Source organism: Rhizophagus irregularis, chromosome 11, assembly GCF_026210795.1.
Source record: "Rhizophagus irregularis chromosome 11, complete sequence".
Taxonomy (NCBI): Eukaryota; Fungi; Glomeromycota; class Glomeromycetes; order Glomerales; family Glomeraceae; genus Rhizophagus; species Rhizophagus irregularis.
The window spans coordinates 2,695,581-2,716,776 of record NC_089439.1 but is presented as its reverse complement, the minus strand read 5'-3'; the positions used below and the strand labels follow the sequence as shown (position 1 = coordinate 2,716,776).

Here is a 21,196-nt window from a genome sequence, read left to right as displayed (position 1 = left end):
TATTGTCCCGAAAATAAGCAACCATCTTTGCATATAAGTCATCATGCAGTAAGTCTTGGTTGCTATTATTATTATCTGAAGAATGTGCGAATTTCTTGACGTTTGAGTAAGGAGAAATGATCATAGATACGGAAATAACGAAAATGAAAAAGATACGAGTGTAATTTATCTTCGCCAAAAAAAGATTTGTTTATTAATTTGTTATGAAAATATTAGGTGTTTTTTTAAAAAAAACTTGATAAGAGCAAAACTTTGAAAGTCGAAATTTCTATTATGTGAAATGGCCGATAAACTGTCTTGCTAACGCCTAAAGTATTTATATTTTACAAAAAAAACTTCAAGACTACGAAATTTCAAAATAATTGCATCCAAATAATTTTTTTTAATATGGCTATCGAGAGATTCTGCAACCTACTTTGGTTTATTAAAATTTTACGATGATATATTTTAAGTGGATGTAAGACGCTAAGACATTTTCATAATTGCTTTTTCACAATAAACATTTGTAAAATATAAGAGCAAAAACCTTACGAATTTCTCTTTTTTCTAAAAAGAGGTTATATTAAAGTAAACAATAATCGTCGTCTAATTGAATAATCGAAGAAAAAAAAAATAATAATAAAAAATAATAAAATCACGTTTAGTCTAAAACTAAAAACTTACTGCGCATTAAAAGTATATTTGTTACGCCAGTTTTCTTTCCTTTCAATTAGATTTACCATCTTTAAATATTTTACTGGTAACATTATTAAAATTATTGCTTAGGAATAAGACCAAATTTTGCTAAAAAATTATTAGTCATTAAACCTTGAGAATCAAATTTAGAAATTTGTTTAAGAAATAATTCAATAGCATTTTTATCAAAGGAATTATAAAGATAAGTTTGATCTAAATCTGAATCTAAATGTTGTCCCCAATGAAATCTAGCATTATATTTTAATGCTACCCCAAATAATGGTTTATAAACATGTTTATAATAGTCAATCTTTGTATCCTAAAAAATACGAAAGAAATATAAATTATATACAATATACAATATATATGTAATAATATTCAATACTTACATATACTAGTATTGGCATTTCAGCAAAACATCTTGGTTCACCATTTGTATTATGAGCCATAGACATATATTGAGAGGAAGCAGCTGTAAACCTTACGGAAATAGGACCATTAATATTATAATTAAAGTTAGTTCTTATTTCTTGTAATGTCTTTATTAATTCATCAATAGCTTTAATATGATTATCATCTTTCATTGAAAATGAAAATTCTGCTGCGACAGCTTTAAAATTATTAGATAATCCAATAGAATAAATATTATTATAATCATCAACCGCAGGAATTTCATTATATTGAGTTTTTAAAGCTGTTTCAATTAATAAAGGAACAGTATTTGGAAATAAATTTAATAATAAGAATAATATATGTCCACCATCAGCACTTAATTTATTAGCGATATCCTTAATAATTGGATAATCTAAAAATTCTTGTGTCCAATGATTTTGTTGTAATTTAGGATGATTCTGTTGTAATTTTGGATAATTTTGTTCGTCTTCTTTCGTAGCAATATTTCTCCTTGTAATAAGTGTGTAAGGTGTATAAGGACTTATCCATATTTCTGCATTATGATATTTTAAAATATCATTTTCATTATAAGGTTTTTTTGATAAGATGGGTTTAACTTCTTCCCAAGTTGTTTCTTCTCTAATTGAAATCACTTTATAATATGGTACTGTAATAATAGTTACTTGATATACGACTCCTAATGCTCCTAAGTTTACTACACTAGCATTGAATGTTTCGTCATCTTGTATTAGTTGAATATGTGGGCATCGTTTTAAGAATAAATCAGGATTTGTGATTCCATTTGTTGGTTCAATTTTGTAAATTTTTCCACCTGGTACAACAAGATCAACCGTAGCTATAAATGAAGCTAAAGGTTGAAGAGTAATTCCACTTCCATGTGTAGATGTTGCATTACATCCAACAATTGCTTGTCCATCATATCCAGGTAAATTAAATAAAGCTCTATCATCCTTCTTTAATTCTGATACAATTTCACGTAATGTAGTTCCACATCGTACATTATAATAAATATTATTATTTTTAAATTCATCTTTTAATAATTCTGAATTTGCTTTAATTATTCCACGATAATTTTTGGTATAAAGAAGAAATCCATCAGTTTCGGAAATTCGACTATATTTAAAAAAAAACAATTGATATGAATTAATATTAATTATTATTAATGCTTAATATTAAAGGAAAAAAAAGTTACTTGAACGCTTCGAAACCTCCTACAGCTTTAACATGTTTCTTTTCATTAACGGAAGCTTTCATAATCTTTACAAGTCCATCTAATGATGAGATCACTTCAACATCGGCACGAATTGTTATATTACCAAGCTTATTCGTTACTACCTCTAAATACAAAAAAACAAAAATTATTTTGAGAAAAATACTGTGGCGTGGCGAATCCCTACTTAGAAAAAAAAAAATAAGAAAAAAACCTATTTGAGGTCCGGCATGATCTTTATCCATATATTCATCAGCAAGACTTTGATTAAACTTCTTAACCAATTTCTCTACCAATTTTTTTTGGAAAAAAAAATTTATTAATTCAAATAAAAAGAAAAATTGAATTTAATTAAAGTTTTTGTCGATATTAATTGGCATATATACATTATACATTATACATATATATATATATTATGTACGATACCTAATTTCTTTTGAATATTATCATTTTTTTCATAAATTTCCGATAATTCCCAAAATTTTGGTCCATCATAAATTTTTCTTGCTTCATTATTATATTTTTGACTAATTGAAGAATTATCTTTCTTTCATGTCAAAAAAAGAAAGAAACGAAATTTAATTATTAGAATTAATTAATAAAATATAACATTAATTTATCATATTTTACTTACTTTACGAAATGAATTAAAAAAATTAATTATATTAAGACCAGCCATTTGTCATCAATTTTTTTTTTTTTTTTTTGAGAAGAAAAAAAAAGAGCAATAGTTTTTCATTTTCTCTTTACCCTATTGTCTATAACTTTTTAAAATGTGTGACAAATTATCAGTTGATGAATGACGAACGAATAATTAATTCTATTTATAGTCAAGTCTCAGTGATAATGGTCGTTGAACTATTCTTCTCGAATATTAGTGTGTTACAAATTACGTTCTTTAAAAATTACATTATATACAGTATGTAAATCATTTGATCGATTGTCGTAAAAAAAATTTAACATTGTACATATAGTATTCCTTTTTAGTCATTCTTAAAAATTCATAAAAGGGTAAAAAATTAGAGCTAATTTCGTCCAGAATTAAATTATGATGTAATTATGACAAAATGGTGATACGAGCCGCAGAATTTAGAAAAATCATTGTTTCTCATAATTGGCAATGGAGTTATTTGCAAATAATTGAAAAATTGATATTAAATTTTCAACGTGGTATAAGCATTTTAACAATAGGTTTATTTCAATCAACATTCTAATAAATCTTTCTACCAAAGTTCAATAATTATAAATGTAACCAATTTTATTACGTGAAGGAAAATTTTATAATTGAACGGTGAAAAGTATGAAAAGTATGAATCAATGTAAAAAAAATTTCAAATTTTTTTTTTCTGAAAAAAAAAAAAAAAAATATACTAACTCGGTTTTTAGTTGCGTAACGAAAAATCGAAAAATGGGTTATTATGAAAATCTTGATAGCTTGATATGATTTTCAACCGATCAACCGCACCGCATTGCAGTTCAATGCCGAATGAATGTACGCTGTTAATCAAAACTGAATCATAAACATAATTTTTTTTATTAGAAAGTATAAAATCATCTTTTCATTAGTAACTTGGGGTAGGCCATCAACAAAGTACATTTTTCTACCAAGACATTTATAACTTTCTTAAAATTAGAAGAATGAGCTAACGAATTATTCGAATTATTGAAATTAGTCTTCGCGAAATTCATGGCCCGTGACTTTGTAATCTATTTGTAATTTGAGGTTAAGAAATTTTCTGCCAGTACTTTCATAAGTTTCACGTGATAAATGAGAACTACAGACATTTCTCTCGCGCGTGATAGTAAATTTAAGACTCGTCCTTCGTAGTCTACATGTAATCAATTCGACGATCCTTAAAATAAAAATGGTAAATTTAAGATAAAGGTGTCGAAATAGAATTTTCAAGGTACATTCAGTATTTCTTCGTTCGTGATCAAATATTATCAATAAGAATGATTGATGTAAAAGGATGGACAATTCTTTTTAGACGTATTTTGATTGGCAAACTTTATAATGTATTTTATATAAATTCTCGTATACTATTACTTTCTATACATATTGTACTTGAGCATAACATATCGGGCTCGTGATCTTTAACCAACATATGACACATGCGGGTGTTGTAAATGTGTATCGAAAAATAAAAATGTGTAAATACACAGCTTAACAAGAGACCAGATTAAATTTTATTATTATTAAGTAATAAAGTAATAAGTGCCAGCTATGCAACTCGTACAAAGAAATAACTTTTACTGAAAATGGATGAAAACCCGATAAGATCTAAACCCCTACAGGATTCTGCTTTTGTGGGATAAATTGATATTTTTATCAGCAACTTCGAAACATTCTTTCCGTTGAGTCTTGTTTTTGGTGTTCTTGCTCCTTCATTGTGAACAGAGTTCAGAGATAATTATTTGATACAAATAATACTTTGACTTCTTATATATACACCATTATGACATCCTAAAATTAGTCAAAATTTAAAATAATTAGAATATAAATAAATAATTAAATTAAATATTCAAAGATATTCTTACCATTATAAATGATTCATCATGTAAATTTGAATCTAAACCTGTAATTGGCATAATTTTATATTAATCAAAAATCAAAAAAAAAAAATTATTCATGTGGAAAAATATGACTCACAAAGTCTTACCTTTGATTTAAATTGAGAAGATGCATAAACTTTGTTTTCTAAGGAATCGTATTTTTCATTTATTACGCTGATTCTTTTTTCTACTTTATTGTCCAAGAAATTCATTCATTTATTAACGAGATCGAGTTTAGCCTCGAATATTCTACTCATCATCTCATAGTGGAAATCTGTGTGAATCCCGAATTAATCCTTTCTCTTAGAGTTTCGTTCATCATGATAATTTATAAAAAAATCAAGATGTTATTATGTGAAACAGGTGGCATCATTTAAAGTTACTGTACTCAGTAGCGTAAGCCAACATGGATATAATACTCTAATAAATTTATGAGATTAACCCAATTGGTAATGAAATCTAAAGATACAGATTTGTTAATTACCAACTGATAATTATACAGTATAAAATTTGGGGAGGAATGTTAGACTTGCTATTTTTGAAGGTGTTTTTGAAACATACTACATACTTTTTACTGTTAAAAATATAATATCCAATAAATAAAATACTAACAGCTAAGGTAACTTCAATTTTAGCAGGAAAACTTCTTTGAGAATATACATTGTGTCCTTTTTCATGTTATGATTCCAAAAAGAAATTAGATATATAACCTACTGAATAAAACAAAGCATAGTTAATGTCAGAGTGTACTTTGAAACATCTAAAGTATTTAAAATATGAAAAAATTGTTTTGTATATATTTACCTTTTCATGGTTGAGACTACAGTAAATCTGGAATTGCTCAGAAGTAAAATTAGTAAAATTCACATTTTCGTCGGTTCTGCATAAATCATGTGAAATTTTGTGGCTTATCTGACTTTTCCTAAAGCGGGGGGATTTTTTAAATTTTACCCCACATTTGTCAATTTTAGCATCCTGCTGTTGTGTTGGGTTATTTTGTCCCTCCATTATTTCTCCGTTGTATTTATAGCCAATTACGTAATTAACGAACCGGTCGAACCGTGGTAGAAATTTATTTCTATTTTTTAAGATCATATATTATATTATTGCGTCACACAAAAAAAAATTATATGTATAACCTTTAAGATTCTATCAGATTTATCAATTATATTAATCAAATGAATTGTTGTTTTAAAAGCTTCTTTTTTAGCTTTTTATAAATTTTTAACTTTCTTTTTCATATTAATTTCTTTCTATTTGCTTCAAATACAAAATTTCCTTATCGTTTAACTTAATAGTTTCATTAAATAATAATAGATTTAGTTGATAAATGTTACTTTTTAAAATCAATAATTAATTCTTGAATTCATCCCATTCTTTATATATACACGTCTTATTTTTATTATTTTTTACTTATTTAAGTTATCAATGCATATAACTTTCAATATTATTCCCTAATTATATATATATATACATATTTTTTAATGAGATTTTTATTTTTGGAATAATTTATTAATTAATTTATTTTGTATAAATATAAAATTACAAATATCGGATACTTTTGATTTCCGACTAAGTCAACAAGAAAAATCGTCCTTTATGTCGCAAATATTATTCAAACATTCGACTAGATCTGTTGTATCGTAACGTGCTTCTTTTGGCATTCCAACAAGTTTTAAAATACCATCCACAACGACAAAAAACGGAATGGCCATGGTGAGTACAATTTTAAGAAAGTATCATCCATTGTATCTGCTAGTACAGGAATTTCTAACTGGGTTTCTTTAACCATTTCACGAGCAGCAGCTAAACGATCAGATAATGTGCGATGCTCCTTAACATCTACAATATTACCAATGGGCCAAACATCAGAGGCATGTGCTTCTCGAATTTGAATCATATAAAAATCTACTTGTGATTTGTATCGAATATATATATCATTAAGCACATGAGATATGTATCGGTATAAAGGACAAGTATATGATCCACCAAGAAGAACGAGAGGCCGTCCTGATTTACAAAGTGAACGTAAAGAGACTAAGGCTGGCGAAGTAGTATTAGTGTTACCAATTATTGCTGTAAACATTGAAGGTTCTAGAGGAACCAATGGACAATCAGGTGCTTGTATTCCTTCAGTAAGATTTCCAATATTAGCAATATTGTTGCGAACATATACTTGAGTTGTACGGAATTCAGGATCATCTAGACGATGGGAAAAATATGTAAGATCAAATATTGTAAAAAAAAAAGTTGAGGAAGAAAGATGAGAATACTTTTCTACCTGGATAAAGTTGTGGTGCACGCCGCAATAATTGTACTGCTTCATCCGAGTATCCAAACTCTCGAACTAATTCATGCTGCATCTCATCAGTAACATCCATCCAGTCTTTGCCACACGTTGGATCATTCCCAACTTCATAATACTTTTTTTGTATTTCAGGTGACAACCTCCGACGCTCTTCTTCACGTAGGAGAGTTAACAATTTCTCTTTCGTGTCTGGTAGTATTGGGGAGATAGTAACAGAGGCAACAGGGGGACCTTTTGGAAACTCTTTCGGGTCTAAGGGATTCAAGATTTTCAGAAAATGATGTTGCACATTATGAAGCAAGTTGGACGTTTTAATACAATTAAAGCACAAGTCATAATCGGGACATTCCGAACATTTAAATCTGTAAAAAATTAAAAATTAAGCATTAGTGAAGAAAAAGGACATTCAAAGCTTATTAAAATAAATTGTGTATTAACCTCGTTCCTTTCCATTCACTTTTACCACAATAATTACAAGTAATACCAGCATGGATTCCATTTTGTAGACGTTCTTCTGGTGTTAACATATATTGCGTGAGTGCTGGCAATGCATCAAATTCTTTGCGGCCACTGGTTTCTACAAACATTCCTCCACGTAGTCTAAGTACAAGATGAATTGTGCACTCTTTTTGGATATAATAATCTGACAAGGTACGTCCTTCTTCTAATTGCGTGCCAGCAAAAATAAGGCGTTGTTGATCAGGAGGAATTCCTTCTTTGTCATAAATCTTACATTTAAGTTTGTCAATTGTATCACTCGAAGCCGTCTCCAATGTTAATGTTTTTCCAGTTAGTGTTTTCACAAATACCTGACCGGAAAATAGAAATTGTTGATGTAGAAGCAATATGGACTCATTATTAATATTTTTCCGTGATAAAGAGTCCCAGTTATACAGTCTCAAGCCATACTGAATGTTAGGCGAATTTTTATCTAAATATAAACAATGTCGATCAGAAGGGATGCCTTCTTTATCCTGAATTAATTGTTTGACCTGTCCGATGGTGTAATCTCTCTCTACATCTAGCTTTATGGTTTTTCCGCTCCTCAATTTTATATATATCATTATTGTTTTATATTCTAGATGCAATGTATACTCCTCTTTGATTTTGTAATACGAAACGAGATAATGGTCATGCATTACTAGCCCATCAAAAACAAGATATTGTTGATCAGAAGGGATACCTTCTTTATCCTGAATCATTTGTTTAACCGTTTTGATTTCATGATCTCCCCTTGTTTTTAGCTCTATGATTTTTTCGTTCATTATTATCACATATAACTTTATTTCTTTATATTCTAAATGCACTGTAGACCCCCTTCGAATATTATAATATGACAAAGTATTCTGGTCATGTAATTCATTATCAGCAAAAATAAGACGTTGTTGGCTGGGAGGGGTATCTTCTTCATCCTTGATCTTTTGTTTGATTTGTTTAACTGTTTCGTTTGCCATTGTTATCAGATTTATGATTTTTCCGGTCTTAAATTTCACTTGAATCATTGATTTAATGTTTAAATAAAGTATGGCATTTTTACTGATTTTATAATATAATAGGGTACAGTAGTCTTGTAATTCAACATTGTTGAAAGTAATACGTTGTAAATCAGGGTGAATACCCTTTTTATCCTGGTTCATTAATTTAACTTGGGATATGAAATCATTTTCCGTTGATTCAAGCTTTATGATTTCTCCAGTCTCTGTTTTCACGTAGATAAGCAGTTCTATAGATCTTAGATGCAACGTGGACTCTTTCCGGATATTGTAATATGAGAGGGTATAATGATCTTCTAATTCAATGTCATCAAAAATAATACAATGTTTGTCGAAGGAAATGCCTTCTAAATCCTGAATCATCTCTTTAATCTGAATGATAGTGTCACTCCAATGTACTTTCAGTTTTGTTATTCCGGTATGTGTTTTTACATAGATTAGCATTGAACTCCTTGCTTCAGTTGGTGTTGATTCAAACTTTGTTAGAGAAATTGGATTTTTACATTCGCTCGTTACTGCCTCAACTAAATCTCCTTCCTAAAGTTAAATAATACCACAATTCATTAGCACAAACATAAAAAGAGTCTTTTGTGACTATCGGATAATCTCTACAGATATCTACCTTGATTCCCAGTTCTTCAAGCGTATCGGCGGGTTTTATGTCTTTTTCAAGGTACACAAGCTTACAGGACTCGTTGTAGACACCATTCGGCCCAACGCAATTTTGGAAGCTATTCAACAATACCTCTCCGGTAGTATATGTAGCTACATTTGCTACATATACAGAACCCGTACAGTAGTACTTAATGCGGATAGGAAAAATGGGAGCAGGGTCAAGTAAAGTGGTCAAGAGCATTTTGTTGAGATGATGTTTTTTTTTGGCAAAAATGACCCTTATAAATGAAATCTGGACGATCCGACAAATTTGGTAATCGATATAGATGTTACATAGCAGACACCGTAAAGTCCCAATAATAAGCACATCTTATTTGTAGTATTTATGTGCTTATTTTCGGAGGGTGCTTATACTCGGGACTTTACAGGTTACTTTTTTGCACAAACAAATATTATCACAACCGTAACAAAATTCGAACGCAGTATCTAAATGAAAGTATAGATGAATCAAAAAAGAAGCAGCAGATGATTGAATCCGTTATGAGTCCGGATAAACCTAAAATCTGCGATTTTATTGGCTGACGATCACGCGAATGGACACAAAATTTTCATAGTAGGCATACACCTTAGACAAAACGTGATAGTTCAGAAAATTCTATCCTGATATGAAGCGTCCATTATGAAGCGTCCATCAATCAATAATTGAATCCGAAACGTAGTATAACAATTTGATTCGTGATCCGGATATCTATGAGCGTTAAATTATAGATTTTTAATATATCCGATTTATATGGAATACTTTATGGATATTGTATTTACGGCTAATGCAGATCATCCTCATTGATATTCATTCAATATTGTACGCAAATAAACTATCGATATTCATTCAATATTTTACGCAAATAAATTATCGATATTCATTCAATATTGTGCGCAAATAAACTATTGATACCAATATTGTACGCAAATAAGCTATTGATATCAATATTGTACGCAATTACGCAAATAAACTATTGATATCAATCAATATTTGTACGATAATGAAAATATCGGACAAATAAAATCAGCATGATCCTTATAGGGCCGTGTGATAATAATTAAAAATGATTTTCTGAAAATTCATTCATTTATATACAATAAATTTTCATTAAAATTTAATATTGGTAAAATACTCATACTGTACAGTATACACTACTTTTAAATAATTTTTGATTGGGCATTTAACATTTTCGATCTTTAAAAACGCGAAAAAAAAAGTGATGATCTTTACTTCCTTTAGTAATAAAAAAGTATTTATATTTTTTTTTTCCACAGTTTGTTCTGCAAAAATATCAAACATTATGTACAACCCTACCCCAAAATCGTTGTTTGTAAACCTATAAAAATGAAATTATTATTATTTTTTTTTTATTTATCACGATAAATAAATTTATTTTTAAATAAATATTTGAAATAATAGTACAAGAATTATAAAATATTTATAAACAAATATGAAATAAAATTAATTATAAGTGAATATTAAAATTAAGTTTGATAATGATTTATTGATTGGTTAAATTATGACTGATCATCCAACAATTGGTTCATGGTCAGGTTATCACCATAACGGCATGACCGTATGGGCATGAGTTAAAACATTTTATATATACAGCATTATAATCAGAGATGTATTTTAATGTTTTTAATTTATGGTACTGTACGTCGAGGATATCATCATCCTTTCCTATCATTTTATCACATTTTATCACGTTCCTTCATATTACTAACTATTATGAGAAACGGAATATTTTTTTTTGGCGTGAAAAATCCCTATTTATCACCCGTATACTGCATCATACATAACCTAGTGAAGTAGGGCAGCGAAGGGGTTTAGATAACAATATCCAGCTATTTAATATGTTAAATATTTAATAATGTCTTGACAAAATATTATAATTGATTTTTTTGTCATAATTGATATATATAACAAATATAAAATATAACTCTTATCGGTTATATTTACTGGTACATGATTGTTTTCTCGCGTATAACCTTTTTAAAGAAAGAAAAAAAAAAAAATTTTTTTTTTAAACAAAATCATTCGAAAATAATAAAAATAAATAATAAATAAGTAAAACAATAAATACCTAATAGATTTACAATATGTTTTATATTGATTTATTTCTTTTATCATCATATTAATTAATTCGTCAAATTTTCTTTCAGAAATTTTCATTCGTAAACATAGATTATGTTTATTAAGTATAATAGGATTAAGTAAAATTTCACCCAACTATATTAAAAAAAAGAAAACAAAAAAATTAGTTAAAGAAAAAAAAAAAATTATTTTTTTTACTGATTTGACGAACTTACGAATTCACTAACTCTTCCACCATAACTTCCCATAGGAGTTTCTCTAGTTTGTTTCCGTATGCACGAAATATCTTTCCTTGAAATTAAGTATCGTTCAAAATACGAATATTCAATATAATTAATGCCAGACGATGATAAGAATTCAACATCTATAAAGTAGAATATTAACGGTTAAAAAAATAAAATTTATGAATATGATTCAATGACTAGAATTAATTTTTTTAATACTTACATGAATTTTTCACGTATTCAGTTATTGGACCAAGATTGTACCATTGTTTTTCAATTATCATAAATTCCATCCATCCTCCAGTTTTTAAAACTCTTAAAAGTTGATTTAATGTGTTAAAAGGATTATGTAAAGATTGCGATGATGGACTTATGAGTGATGATTTATGATATACAAGATCGAAAGTTTCGTCAGGAAATGGAAGACTTGTGGGCGTTGAAGTCATTTGTAAAACGGCAGCATTACGTGGTTCGGAAAGTTTTGAAGAATAATATGAGGTTAATTTAGAGTAAGAAGCAGCTGTTATGGCGGAAACGTTTTCGATGCCTATGAATGTTGAAGAAGGATATTCCGATGCCATATCTAATGTCCATACTGACGGACATGATCTTTTTTTTTTATAAAGAAAAGTATTTATATTTATTTATACGATATTTAATATAATATATATATATATACGTAAATTTATTAATACATACCCAACTTCAAGCACTTTAACTCTTCCTCTAGAAAGTTGATGTTGCATAGGAACCGAAAAATTACCATTCCAAATTATTCGAAATAGATGATGTTGAATATCTAATCGATTAATATCTTTTTCATTAAATTTCATAACGGAATTTCTTATTTCGACATTCTCAATCGAATAATTATCAGGTGAAATTTTATTTAAATTTTGAATTTTTGACGATGATAATATAGAAGCTTGATTCAATTTACATGATTTTTCTTTATGCATCATTTTTGTATTTGAAGTATTAAAAGGATTTAAAAGACAAATTGTCATTTTAATATATGATCGAAATGATTTTAATTTTTTAAATATTTCGTTGGAAGAAATGAATTCAGTGTATTTTCGGGAGGCGGACATTAAAAAAAAAACCCCTCTTTTGTCGGTATATATATAAGTTTTATTGAACTCTGGTAAAGAATAGAAAACTATGGTAAAATTCTTCCTTCATTAATGTTATTATGTTTATTATGTTTATGTAAACAGTCTAGATTCTTATATGAATTCATTAAATATAAAGGTGTAACATGTTTATTCATTTAAAGTCAAATATTTATTTATTTATGCGAAATTTTTAATTTAACAATAAAATCACAGTAAAATTTATCCATGAGATAAATAAATCCCAATAACACTTGTAAATAATAAGTTTTTTTCAAGAAAGTATGACTTCAATTAGACAATTATTGGTACAATAATATTAAATATAGAATGATGATCTTTTTTGTTTAATAATAAATCATCTAATTTTGGTACTATAGGCTTGTGTTTTTAAAGGTATGCACGCCACATAAAATCTCGATGCTCAATATGTGCATATCAGACAAACAAAGATTGCTGGAGTGCTGGACGGTTTTTTTTTCTTTTTTTCTTACTTTCGTTCTTTTTAAGAAAAAACAACAAGATAAAATATTTATTCATATATTTTTAAAGTTGAAATTCTATTTTATAACAAAATGTGGGTTTTTTTTAAAAAAAAAAATAATAAAAGTAAAATATAATTAATACCTATAATTACTAGTACTTTTTGTTACATAATTAATAATTACATTAATACTTAATAAAATATAACAAACCAATTTGAACAAAATGAGAAGAAGGTTTTGAACTTTAATTTGAAACTGATTTATGTGAGTAGTTATTGAATGGATTAAAAAATATTAACGTAAATTTGCTTCAATAAATATGTAAACAAATATGCATAATATAAATAAATGTGCCCTAAAGAATTTTTTTTATAATTTTAACCGTTTTTGATGATAAAATATTATGCTTGTTACCGAAGATCGTTCTTTTTGAATCTAGATTCCTACACAATAATTACAAATCAATATATCAAAAAATGGAATTGGAAAGGATGGATTCAATTATTTTTCTCTTGTTTACTTAATAGCATATAAAACTGCGAATCATTATTATTCATTTTCCAAATTTGTCAATCTTACCCAAAATATCGCAAATAAATAATGATGTGTGAAAAGCTCTGGACCTTTTTTTTATTATTTCCATAATGAGTCATTTTTCTTATATAAACTTCGTATCTAATTTCCACTACTTCTTATATAACCTTATTTTGTTATATCCCTACAGTTTCCGTTATCATATATTGGTTTTCTACATATTTGGTATTGATAATAGTATACTATAAGTATTTATACTATACAATATAATAAATATATGGATAATATTTTTTTTAATTTCCGACACATGTAAATATATTAAAAATAAATAAATGAATAATCAACGTTATATTAACGAATTATTAGAGTATTATATTTTAAAATTCCGAATAGTATTAACCATATTTATAATAAACCCTGTATATGTATTTATATTAGAAATAAATAATTTATTTTTATCTAAAAAAGAATTTAACTATAAATTTATAAAGTTTTACCAGTTCATTTTTTACTTAGGACCTGAGACGGAATACACGGAACGTAGATATTCTGTTTATTTGGAACGTTAAATCTAGATGCATTGTTAGAAAAAACAATTCATTTATCTCACATCAATGAATATTGGCCTAGATTTTATTTTATTATTATTTATTGAGTAAAATCCTAAAAATTGTTCGTTAAAATTTATTATATAATTTAAATTGGTAATATTTTAATAAATTTTTAATCAAAACTTAATAAAAATTTTAATAATATTTCTTACTAAATTTATTTATTTAAAGGATAAATTTATCCTAGATTCATAGCTGTAAAGGTGAGGATCATAGCGCGGGCCTTTCCTTTTTTGGATAATTTCGGCCGGAATTATCAAATTTCGGCCCTGAAGAAGCGCGTATATAATCCGATTGTGTTTATCATAGACTCTGACCTGCAGCAGTACGATTGCCAATTTTATTAAGTAAACGTTTGCTGATCTAAATATTTATTTTGTGTAAAAAAAATTTTTTAAGATTGTAGAGTCTCAACATGCCTATTCTAACATTGGTAAACATTTAACCTGTGTTATAAAAGGAAGCCCTTCTTGGAATTATTTTTTACGATTGAGGCACGTGTCGTAACACCGTAAAATCGTTGAATGTCGAATGTCGTAAATGGCGTAAATTTTTATGCCGTAAATAGATACTCGTGAAACGCTTTTTAATTTTTATGATAACGTCATAAATTTGCAGCATTATATAATACGCCACACGCACTTAATAGTATGTTAACTTAGAAATTGTTACTTATTACAATATTCCTTAATCGTATATTACTGCTTGACTCTTAATCACTTAAAAATGTACGCAACGTATTAATATAAAAATTAAATCAGTTATAAAATAAAATTCTCTACATTTCGTTATATACTTTTCGTTATATACTAGATAAATAAAATATAAATTCGACGATATTCAACCGCAGCGTAACCAATTAAATTACAATTTAGATCACATGATTCCTTATTATGCCACATGATTTCTTATTAAGTGTAACGTAAGACTTAACGTAAGAGCCCAAAAATTACGTCATGACCTTTACATAATATTATCATACGACTTCTTTCATGTGACTTTTTTATTCAATAATTCCATACTTCTGAATTTTGACCAATAATATACCTCCACAGCCCCATAAAAAAGGTCGATCCGTTTTTTTTATATTCCATCTTTTTTTTCTCGAATTAATAATAACCTTATATCACGGAATTTATCGAATTATTTACATTTTCCTTGAATGGATCCGTAAAAGGTTCATTTTTACGGAACTTTTTCAAAAATAACGAATAAAATTTTTTATAGGGCAGGTGAAAATCTAGCCAAATATTATATTTATTTATTCCGTCATTATTTCGAATTTCGAAGTTTGTTTCATCATTAACCGTATTAATGATGCTCTTAAATTTTTTCAAAGAAAAGAAAAAAAAGGAACAAACAAAAAAGGTAGATATTAGATATTCTAAACCACTTCCACCAGAAATAGTTCGACTGATTGTCCTTTATTTAAAAAATGATAAAAAATCTCTTCATTCATGCTTATTAGTTTCTCGAAATTGGTGCAGAGAAACTGTAGATTTATTATGGAAACAACCATTTCATTTCTTATATACTTGTAATAAAATAAACTCTTCAGTTACTTCACAATCTAGAAAATCTAAATTATATAATCAACAATATTGCTGTTCAAATGAGAAACGACAATATCAAGCTACTAATTTATTGATGACCTATTTATTAATTAAACATGATAAAGAATTCATTGAAGAGGGAATTATTAAAGCGGAAAGTGAAAGAATTACTTTTAATTATTTCGAATTTTTATTTGTATTGGATTTGCATGAATTATATTATGCAGTTAAAGATTGGAATCGATGGAATATGCCAATTTCAAAATTCAACATAGATAACCCTTTACCTCTAAAATTTGAAAGTATAATTAGATACTTTATTATGAATACATCAAAGTTACAAGTACTTTCATTAGATACAGAATTTATCCTTTATGAATTTAACAACAAAAATCCTTGTTCATTTCTTATTGACGTTAAAGTAAGTAAATATGATAATAATAACGAATATTTTAGTTACCGTGATAATTACATTCTTAAGTTATTAATTAAAGAATCGAAATCTATCCAATTTTTTCAATTTTTTGATAATTTAACTGAACTTATATTAACTATAAAGGAAAATAAATGTGAAATATTCCTTTTTCTTTCACAAATTTGTCATAATATTCAAAAATTAATCACTAAAACTGATAATCGTAATAGTACTTGTGAATCTAATTCTCTTATTTCTTTAATTAGAACTCAACATAATTTAGTTCATTTTGAGATATTTGATGTTCCAGAAATGTATATAAATGAAATTTTAGAATCTTTAAAATATTCTCAACATAATTCATTAAGAACTTTAATTCTTAATAATGTACGGATTATTTATAATAGTACTATTTTATCTTACCTAAAATATTTACAAAATTTGCAAGAATTAAGATTTAATAATTGTATGTGTAGAAGAAATCTATTTTTTGATAATGAATATAATAAGAAAGATATATTTGATGAAGAAAAAAATTATGAGGAAGGTTTATGGTTACCTAATCTTAAATATCTTCAAGTAAATTTTATTGATGAAAATGAAGAAGAATTTAATGAATTATCATTTATTCTATCTTCAATTTTAACTAGATGTTCTCCTTTAATAATTAGTAATAATATTTAACAATTTTACTAAACCATAGTACCAATGGTGTTTACTATTATTAATATTGGTACATATTTACTACTGTATACATATATTTTTATAATATTTTTAAAATAAATTTTATGCAATAAATTAAAATTCATAGGCTATGATTTATAAGATTTTACATTATTGATTATAAACTTATTAAAGGATTTTAAGGTATATATTCAAAAGTATAATATTAAAACTTTAACCAAAAGGTGGTACCCATCTCCTATAATAGACATCAGTTTCAAGTGAACATCTGTTCGTTTAATGAAGTAGGTATCAAATAATTAATAAAAGAAACCAACCTGCTTAAACTTTTTACTATGATAGGATAATCAAGGTACACAGACTAAAACTAAAAGTATACAAGGCGCTCAGGTTGAGGACTGAATCGGCAACTTTTTAAATCAATAAAAGATATAAAAAATTTAAAAAAAAAATATTAGTAAAAAGAGACCAAATATCACTATATTAATAATATAATTTTGTAAATTTCTTTGGTATTTTTGATATTCTGAAATTGTTATTTTTTAAAAGTTATTACTAAATTTATTGTAAATTTTTTTTATTTTAAAGGTAGATAATACCATGGAATTCTTAAATATTTATAATTTTAACGACCTACTAGTTTATTGATATTGGCGAAATCTATGTCGATCATTTATTAATATCACGTGATGCCGAAAGAACTCAGTTAATTGCAAAAAAAATTAATATTTCATTAACTACCTAATAAAATTTATTAAATTTATATTCAAAAAGAATATAGATAACCACTCCAATAATTTTTTAATCACTTATTAATATTTCTAAATAATATATGTAAATAAATTTAAAGAAAATAAATAATTTTATTCAAATATTGAAAACTTAATATCTTCATAAATTTCTAACATACATAACTTTTACTTGCAGAATCTCTTACTTTTGTCCTTTAATTTCATTATGAAATCACAAGATTCTAATCATTACTTCACAAAATATTTGATATTTTATATCTAAATAGTAATACAAAGAATATATGAACACTAAAAAAAATTAAATGATATTAATAATAAGTTTTATTTAATTATTGAATTCTCAATAAAATTTTTGATAAATTTACTACTATAAATGCACTATCTATTTGCGAAGTATCAGAAAGTTTTAATTAATTTAAAGATAGGGTATTTAGCGGATTCGCAACTTACCTTAGAGGATTCGCAGTTTCTCACAACTTTTAACTTGCTTTTTGGTTTAATTTTATGAATAAACTGTGACAAAAACTATACTATTTGATAGACCTTAACTCTAAAAACCAAAGAGCAAAGTTTTGTTCAAGTTTCGTGGGTCAAAAAATTTTTTTACTTGTAACGAGTCTAGATTTGACGATTTTTGCCATGATCTTCATATTATCACGTGACTTGACATATCATACCCCTTAAATTATGTTATTCAATCAATAAATTTTGTTATTGATTTCTTAAAAATAATGTTATAAAAAAAAAATTTTTTTATTTTTCTAAAACTTGGTCATACTTTAAAAAATTCAGTTCAAATATTATTAATTACACGAAGAAGTTACTGTAATTAAATTTTGATGGATTCAGTAGTTAATAGGGGTCAAAATTGACGTTCTTATCAAATGTTTAATTCTGATAAATAAAATGTCACTACTAAGTAGTTATTGAATAAAAATTTTAATCAAACCTTTCAAAATATATAATCATCAAATCATGAATAAGAAAGATAATGTACTTTTATTTTTGTTCATTTAAAAAGAAACTTCTTTTTCATATGAACAGGACAACCCTGTAAAAAAAGTCGATCCATTTTTTATATTCCATCTTTTTTCCGTAAAAGGCCCATATTTCCGGAATTAATAGCCTTATATTATGGAATTTATCGAATTATTTACATTTTCCGAAAGGCTCATTTTTACGGAGTTTTTACAGAAATAACGGATAAAATTTCAATATTTGCAAAAAAAATAATTATTATATGATATAATAAAATATTCGTTAAACTCAAAATTGATATTTAAAGCTTCAAATCTTTTTATATACAATATCAGTCAGATATGTAAAGAAATGATACTGATACGTTGTCTTTTATAATTGTACTACCCGTAACTGTGCTTTCGCTAATCAGCAATGGATATAAATCGTTAATGTTACACTGTCGATTTTGCGGACCCTATATTACTATATATATGTAGTAATATATAAATTCCTAAACCTTTCATCAGTTTTAAACATCATTTTGCATATCCTATATAAATACCATATAAAATCGTTATGTCATAATTGTCATATGTACGACAGCATATTTCACTAATTAATACGTCGCAAAAATTAGTTTTTCTGATACTTTAGCGTCTTGAACGTCAGATCAGTTGTCTCATCGTCCAGTTGATCCAGTTAATTGCGAAAAATAAATGAAGAGGCTTTATAAGAGATTTTTTTTAGTAAAATAATGGAAATATTTTTTATGGTAAGTTTATTGCCTTAAAATAAAAAAGTTAAACCCTTAAAATATAAATTTTCATCGTTTAAATAAATAACTGCATAAAACTAAATGTTTTCTTTTTTTTCGTCCGCGTAATTTCTTATATCACGTGAGATCGGCAATTTGCAATCATCTAGATTCTAGAATGGCTGAATCACAAGATGTTTAAGGCGTTGTGATACGTTAATATTTTCCTTATCTGTTATTTATTCTGTCATTGTTTTGGGATTTGTTTCGTAAAAATGCTTCTTTTAAATTTTTTCACAAAAAACAACGAAAATAATGTTGGATATTCTAAAACACTTCCACCAGAATTAATTCGTCCGATTGTTCTTCATTTAAAAAATGATAAAAAATCTCTTCATTCTTGCTTATTAGTTTCTAGAGATTGGTGTAAAGAAACGGTAGATTTATTATGGAAACAACCATTTCATTTCTTATACACTTGCAATAAAACAAACTCTTCAGTTTTTTCACGGTTTAAAAATTCTAAAAAATATTGTTGTTCAAATAAGAAGCGTCAATATCAAGCCAATAATTTATTGATGACCTATCTATTAATTAAACATAATAAGGAATTCGTTGAAAAAGGAATTATTAAAGCGAAAAGCAAAAGAATTACTTTTGATTATTTCGAATTTTTATTTGTATTGGACTTTCATGAATTATATTGTACAATTAAAGATTGGAATCAATGGAATAAATCCAATTCAAAATTCATCAAAAAAAATGCATTTGAAAGTATAATGAAATACTTTATTACGAATACACCAAAGTTAAAAATACTTTCATTCGATCCAAAATTTATTTTCTATAAGATTAATAACAAAAATCCTTGTTTATCTCTTATTAAAGTAGATAAATATGATAAAGATGAAGTTAATGTTTATAATCATTTTAGTTACCGGGATAATTACATCCTTAATTTATTAATTGAGGAATCAACAATTCCTGAAATTACTCAATTTTTTGCCAATTTAACTGAACTTGTACTCACTGTAAGAGAAAGGAAATATGAAATATTCTCTTCCCTTTCACAAATTTGTTATAATATTCAAAAATTAATCATTAGAATTAATTATCATCCTATCTACACTTTTTGTGAAGCAACAGAGTTAGAAATATTATTTGAATCTTATTATCTTGCTTCTCTAATAAGATCTCAACATAATTTAGTTCATTTTGAATTATTTGATATTCCAGAAATGGGTAGTATAAATGAAATTTTAAAATCTTTAAAAGAATCTCAACATAATTCATTAAAAACTCTGATTCTTAATAATGCGCGGATTAATTATAACAGCAATATTTTATCTTACATAAAATATTTACAAAATTTGCAAGAATTAAGGTTTAATAGATGTATTTGTAATAGAAATGTATTTTTTAATAATAAGTATGATAAGAATGATATATTTGATGAAGAAAAAAATTATGAGGAAGATTTATGGTTACCTAATCTTAAATATCTTCAAGTAGATTATATTGATGAAAAAGGAGAAGAATTAAATGAATTATCATTTATTCTATCTTCAATTTTAATTAGATGTTCTCCTTTATTAAATAATGATATTTAACAATTTTACTAAAACCATATATACCAATGATGTTATATAATAGTAATTATGTATATTTTATAATTATTTTTTTTATTTATTATTTATATCACAAATA

General features: G+C 26.4%; 4 protein-coding genes across 4 annotated transcripts; all 4 read right to left on the bottom strand.

The window, feature by feature from the left end:
- Window positions 1–384: 384 nt before the first annotated feature.
- On the bottom strand, window positions 385–3,020 carry OCT59_003078 (uncharacterized protein). The gene is made up of 6 exons (XM_025315413.2): window positions 2,934–3,020; window positions 2,726–2,846; window positions 2,514–2,588; window positions 2,282–2,426; window positions 1,065–2,202; window positions 385–994 (listed from the first exon to the last, which is right to left on the bottom strand). Exons 1-6 carry the CDS (start codon window positions 2,976–2,978, stop codon window positions 755–757), a joined length of 1,764 nt encoding a protein of 587 aa, XP_025182943.2. The 5' UTR covers window positions 2,979–3,020; the 3' UTR covers window positions 385–754.
- A 2,542-nt stretch (window positions 3,021–5,562) lies between these two features.
- OCT59_003077 (uncharacterized protein) lies at window positions 5,563–5,860 on the bottom strand (the record flags this gene model as incomplete). Its single annotated transcript, XM_066145381.1, has 2 exons — window positions 5,563–5,565; window positions 5,657–5,860. 2 exons carry the CDS (start codon window positions 5,858–5,860, stop codon window positions 5,563–5,565), a joined length of 207 nt encoding a protein of 68 aa, XP_065996107.1.
- A 667-nt stretch (window positions 5,861–6,527) lies between these two features.
- On the bottom strand, window positions 6,528–9,509 carry OCT59_003076 (uncharacterized protein; the record flags this gene model as incomplete). Its single annotated transcript, XM_066145380.1, has 4 exons — window positions 6,528–7,054; window positions 7,134–7,522; window positions 7,599–9,190; window positions 9,276–9,509. The coding sequence occupies 4 exons, from the start codon at window positions 9,507–9,509 to the stop codon at window positions 6,528–6,530; spliced, it is 2,742 nt and encodes a 913-aa protein (XP_065996106.1).
- Window positions 9,510–11,100: 1,591 nt separating this feature from the next.
- OCT59_003075 (uncharacterized protein) lies at window positions 11,101–12,591 on the bottom strand (the record flags this gene model as incomplete). Its single annotated transcript, XM_066145379.1, has 5 exons — window positions 11,101–11,155; window positions 11,395–11,540; window positions 11,621–11,769; window positions 11,853–12,238; window positions 12,329–12,591. 5 exons carry the CDS (start codon window positions 12,589–12,591, stop codon window positions 11,101–11,103), a joined length of 999 nt encoding a protein of 332 aa, XP_065996105.1.
- Between the last annotated feature and the right edge of the window lie 8,605 nt (window positions 12,592–21,196).

What these genes read in the sequence shown, in the direction of transcription:
- OCT59_003078 (XM_025315413.2), bottom strand. Translation starts at nt 2,978, where the DNA reads ATGGCTGGTCTTAATATAATTAATTTTTTTAATTCATTTCGTAAA. An exon ending in TCATGCCGGACCTCAAATAG is followed by an intron (nt 2,427 to 2,513) that starts GTTTTTTTCTTA and finishes TTTTGTATTTAG; the next exon opens with AGGTAGTAACGAATAAGCTT. An exon ending in GGAGGTTTCGAAGCGTTCAA is followed by an intron (nt 2,203 to 2,281) that starts GTAACTTTTTTT and finishes TTTTAAATATAG; the next exon opens with TCGAATTTCCGAAACTGATG.